The 6,000-nt window shown below is 37.7% G+C and overlaps 1 protein-coding gene across 1 annotated transcript in view; it reads right to left on the bottom strand.

Moving 5' to 3' along the window:
- Positions 1-6,000, bottom strand: part of LOC113045930 (glutamate receptor ionotropic, NMDA 3B-like) — a 42,549-nt gene that overhangs the window by 4,470 nt on the left and 32,079 nt on the right. Inside the window, exons 6-7 of the mRNA XM_026206704.1 lie at positions 3,485-3,636; positions 84-248 (exon numbers count right to left, since the gene is read on the bottom strand). Coding sequence (XP_026062489.1) covers positions 84-248; positions 3,485-3,636 — 317 coding nt within the window. The remainder of the gene's footprint in view (positions 1-83; positions 249-3,484; positions 3,637-6,000) is intronic.

Raw genomic sequence — 6,000 nt, 5'->3', positions numbered from 1 at the left:
CTTTAACATTATCAGCCTTTATACACTGATCTGTTTTTGAAGGTTATTTCAGTATGTTTGTCTATATTGAGGCAGGCGCTCACCTGACTGGTGTGGAGCCAGTATTTGAATCTCTGCTGGTGGCGGAGGTGAGGCAGGATGAATCGGAAGAAAGTGTGCTCTCCAAGCAGAGTGAGCAAAGCACCTGCCACCCCCACACACAACAGCACAAACAGCCCCGAGAAATGCTGGATACCCATCTGCAGAGTCTGCACACACATGAACAATAATGCATAAAAACACAAGAGAAAAGATCAGAGTTGAAACACAGTACTGTCACTGACTGCACCTTTTCCCCTGAGAACTTATCTTTTTCTTTTTTTTTTTTTTGCTGCACTGGACAAATATTTTCAACATGAATAATAATAATAAAAAGAAGAAATGGTTCTTAAGCACCAAATCAGCCTATTAGAATCATTTCTGAAGCACCATTGATAAATTTGAAAAGATATCAATATAGAAAGCAGTTATATTAAACTGTAGTAATATTTCACAACATTTACTGTATTATTGATCGAATAAATGGAGCCTTGATATGAGATATGAGTCTTTTTAAGGCGAGACACTGCAGGTGAATAGGGAAAAAAAAAAAACTAATAGTTATAACCTTACTTACCCAGTTGATTGATTACCTTGATTATTGCAAATATTTTTTGTATTATAAGTTTTCAAAAATGTTATGTTTAAATATGCAAATGAGGCATTATTTAATGAAATATGTGCTAATTTGCATAAATTTGTAGTGCAAAAATCTGAACACTAGATGAAGTCAGTTTCAAATTTTTTGTTTAATTTTTTTGACATATTAGAGTCAAATGATTTTACAGAGGGAATTCTGGTTATCTTTTTTTGTCACTCCATAATTCAGAAAATACTTTGAACAGCCAGAAAACAATATATTTTCACAATTTTGGTGGAAATAAAATGTTGTATATAATCCAGGAAAATATATATGAACAAATCCCTCTGTAAAAACCTTCAGAATATAGACAGAAATAAAAATGTCAAGTTTGGTGTGTGTAAGTGCTACTGAAGTGGAGATTTATGGCTCAGTGTTGAAGAAAAAACTCATTTTGAGAAAACGGCCTTTAAAAATATGTTTTGTAATTGAAATCTATTGACACAAACAGATAAAGTGCTATAAAAGAAACACTTAACAGTGTCTTTTAGATGTTTTCCTTCCACTAATTTGAAAAAGCACTTTATGAAAAACCAAAAAGCCCAAAATCTCAAAATTGACAGGTGCTTGAAAAAACAGTGTTTTTGCCTGCAGTGTCTCACCTTAAAAACATTTAAAAAATCTTATCGACCTCAAACTTTTGAACGGCAATTTGTGTTCCATTATTTGTTTATTATTTACTATGGATATACAGATTATAGATATTTTTCAATGGCATCTCTTGTACCTACGTGACCAAGCAGTCAGAGTTAGGCTCCACTGAGAGCCATTTTTAAGAAGCTGACGACAAGCAACCTATACATTTTTTGCAAGCAACCTATAAATCAGCAATATTTAATTGAATATATCAGCAGATGTTTTACCAGTGTTCTTGTTTTCGTGTTAACTGTTTAGCTCTCTCCAGGTATAATAGACCTTCCAGTGCCTGACCCAATGTTATTTTCCCCTCGGGTGTTAGAAGCCCCAACATACACAAAGGAATCCATCATCCCCCTGCAATGGCTTTGATCTGGAGGGAGAAGGAGCCCTGCTGACTAGAACTAATCACAATTTTATAAAGTATTGCTGTTATAATTGAAATGAAAGTTATGCTGACTTGGAGTAGTTGAAAAGGGGAAAATATTCCACTTCCTGTCCCTCATATGTGTGGGGCATGTTTCGCAATATCAGACACTCATTGGTCACCCAACACTGCACACATTGAGACTGTAGTCCCATGTTCACTCCATCATACCTCTTCTGCGAATGTGTTCATTCTTACCATATAACAGGATTGGCTACAGCCTTTTATCATGATGTCCCTTTCCAAGAGAGTGTACTGGGGGATAGTGGCTAAATGCACATATATATGCATTTTATGTACTAACCTTTAAGTTAATAATTTAATACAATGCATTTAATGTGTACATACATGCTGTACAAAGAGGTATTAAAAATACCAGCATGTAATTACATTAGTAACTCATTTTAACTCACCCCAAGCCTATCTATACCACGATCGATCAATGTTCATTTCCACATTTAATAATATTTATTTAAAATCAAAAGTTGTATTTTTTTTTTAATTAATGCACCGTGAACTAACATGAACAATTATAATTTTACATGCACAGATAGATAATGTAACTAAATTATTTTAAAACATGTATTGCTAATGTTGCCTAATGTTTAAGATTTGATGTGCACATTTAATACAATTATCCATAGCTCTTTTTCACAAGGATGCACTTAACCATTATAATGCATTAACCTTTTTGTAATGCGTTACCTTCAATCATGTCATATTACAAAAATATTACAAATTCTCCCACATAAAGGTTCGACTGTACTCTTTTAGACAAATATGTATATGTATTTGGCTTTATACACTCTCTTGGCACAAAAACCAAAGAAGTGCTTTTGCTGTGAACAACAAAGTAGTATTAAGGAACACATTTTGGCATTTGTTTCTCATTATTTATTTATTCATCTATTTTGAGAGTACGCCAGATGCAGCACTTAATGTTGGATTGTTTCTTTGAATTCCCCATCGCTTTCAACCCTGCATCTTTGTATCTGGCCACAACCCAAGATGCTGTTTGAAGAATTCTGACTAATTTAATAAAGGCTGAATTACGCTGAGGAGATAAAATGCCGCTTTTTGCATTTGAAGCTCTTACTATAAACAGCACTAGAATAAACATTCAAAGGGGGCGACTGACTGCGAGGACCTCACAGTCGATCCTGTCCGCTTGTTTTGAGAATTTATTGCACAGCAAAGTAGTGGTTTTAGAGCGCGGTGTCTGTGGTGACAGGACAGCTTGGCTCCGGAGCAAAAGAGAGGAGGGAGTGTAAGTTGAGTTCCAGCTGGCACAGGGGCCGAAAACAAATGTCATTGCTTGTGCTCATGAAGTCCCCCATTCATAACCACAGTTAGGTAATGAAGCCAGACTGTACAAAACAATGTCTTACAGGAGCGCTACAACTCCTGGGAGGTTATTGACTGAAGCTCCATTGATGTAGTGCGCTGGCGGCTGCTGCTCACAGCCTCAGGTGTGCGGGGCAGTACGGCTGACACGGAGCCCTCGGGAATGAAAATGGATTGTGGTGGCCCGACGTCGCTCTGACAGAATGGCTGTTAAACTGCAGGAGACAGTAATTCCAAACAAAAGGATTTTTCAAGGGGAAAAGAGCTCAGAGAGGAGCTTGGTCAAGGGCAGAAGCCGCTTGCTCGCCTGTGAACAAAAACACACGCTTGCTCTAAGACTGTCTTTTTTGATGGCTCACCTCTGTCACGGCAAAAACCCTCTTTCCACAGGGAACCACTTTATACCACTTGTCGTGCAGCATGTCCATGTAACCGTCAGACTTGTAGCGGCTGACATATTCAGACACGTTGCGAGTGAGAGGGGAGTTCTGGGGCAGCCCGATCCCATAACCTGAAGGCACAAAGAATAACAAAACAATAACTCAGCTAGACCCATGCATGCCTGTGGGGTATTGTTAAAGAAACCATCCACATTCTTGTGTGAATTGATTCTTCTATTATTGATATGTCAGAGAACCTTGTGAAGGAACAAACATGTTATTCAGTATGTTAGTTAGCACCTAAAAAAATAAGATTATTAAAACCAAATTATTTAAATTTGACATTATTAAAGAAACAGTTCATCCCAAAAATGAAAAACTGTTTAAGATGTAGACAAGTTTGTTTCTTCACGAGAAAAGATTTGGAGGAATTTAACATTACATCACTTGCTCACCTAGCGGATGCCCTGCAGTGAATGGGTGCCGTCAGAATGAGTCCAAACAACTGATAAAAACATCACAATAATCCACAAGTAATCCACAAGACTCCTGTCCTGTCCATCAATTAACTGAAAAGCTTTCATCTTTAAGACAATTTTAACTTCCAACTGGTGCTTTTGACTAAAATGTAAGTCTTCTATCGATATTATTGATTTCTCCAGTGAAAAAATAATCTTGTATGAATCAGGAGAGAAATGTGCACAGATCAAACCGTTTCCACGTGAAAACTGTCCAAAGCAGTTCTAAACAAATACTGTATGTTGGTGGATTTTGATGTGAGAGGAAAACATGGGATGGACTTTTCACTGGAAGATGCATTAATAGATTATGGACTCAGAAGTGGCAGTTAAAACACCCAAATGATGGATTTGTTAAATTTAAACATGCAGCTTTCCACTTCACGAGGTGTTAATTGATGGACAGGGGTCGTGTGGATTACTTCTGGATTATTGTGATGCTTTTATCAGCTGTTTGAACTCTTATTCTGACGGCACCCATTCACTGTTGAGCAAGTGATGTAATGCTAAATTTCTAGAAATCTGTTCTAGAAATTCTGAACTATTCCTTTAAGTATGTTAAGACATAGTCATGAAAGTGTACTCTTTAAGTACACTTACTGTAAGAGGACTTTTATTTACTAATTGATATATTATCTGCAAGTACAATTAAAAAAAAAAATACACTCTTGAGATTTGAAATGCACATATAACTCAATTGATTTTCACAAGCGGAACCCTAATGCTTTAAATAACATTATCAAACTGAACCATACTTCAAAACTCTGAACAATACTCTGACATAATGTTTTGAACATACTATTTTAGACAAACATATTAATTTTTTTTAATAGAATATCAAAACAACTTCACTCATAAAGCTCAGCCAGATCAGTTATGCTGTGGGCTTTCGTTAAAGAGACCATCCGCATTCTAGTGTGAATTGATACCTCTATTATTGATATGTCAGAGAGCCTTGAGAAGGAACAATCATGAATCTTTGGCATCTTGTGCCAGTGCACCGTAGACAGAGCGTCTGTCATTGTGGCGTCTCTGCAGCCAGGCAGCCGGAGAGATACGAGCTCAGATCTGACATCCACAAATTTCATCAAAGCCCTCGCCTCACCGGCAAACCCACACATCACTCCCTGTAAGCAATCCCTCCCCTCCTTTCAGCACGTGGCACAACATCCCTTGCATCCTGATAAACTTCTGTCCTCTCCTACCGAGTTGCACCGCTGTATTTTACACAGTCCTCTACAACCAATAAATGTGGCTGCTGGAATATTCTTAATGGAGTGGATCCAGGCAGTCATAAAATGTGATGTAGAAACTAATACAATAAGGGATTTTCCAGCAGCGTTAAAAGGACACAGTCCACTCTGAAGAGATGGTTTCTACTGAAGGACGTTCTTTAAATTTGAGCAAAGCCTGTGAATTGAACTGATGCTATCTATCTATCTATCTATCTATCTATCTATCTATCTATCTATCTATCTATCTATCTACTAAAAAACTAATATACTACTCAACACACTTTTCATTGTGACAAATTTAGATGCCGGAGTCTGGTTTTTCGCCTGCATGGTTTGATTATGAACCTGGCTGTTTACAGGTTTTACAGACCCTGACGGGGCTGTCCATTTCAAGCCAGCAGATGTGATAGCGAGGGTTTAGTCTTGATCATCCATCTAATAAAAAGCTGGCTCAAAGGCGTAATGGAAGCTTTTGGCAGATAGCAGGGAAAATTCCTATGCATGCAGCAGGAGATAACATCCGGATGAGAGGTGCGGACACGCCTGGGTGACTGCCATGAAACCCATCTACACCCTGTAATAGCTTTCCCTTATGAAATGACATGTGTCAAACTTGACTTGCTTCGATTTGGAGGGTAATTACAACAGCCTTGAGGTGAATTCATGGACGGCTCTTAATGTGGGTGGAATTCTAATAATGTGTCTGTAGAAAGTGTTAGAAACACCTTGTGCCCTTTCAGAG

This window comes from Carassius auratus, chromosome 27 (genome assembly GCF_003368295.1).
Source record: "Carassius auratus strain Wakin chromosome 27, ASM336829v1, whole genome shotgun sequence".
In the NCBI taxonomy this organism is placed as follows: domain Eukaryota; kingdom Metazoa; phylum Chordata; class Actinopteri; order Cypriniformes; family Cyprinidae; genus Carassius; species Carassius auratus.
This window is presented reverse-complemented; position numbering and strand designations above follow the sequence as displayed.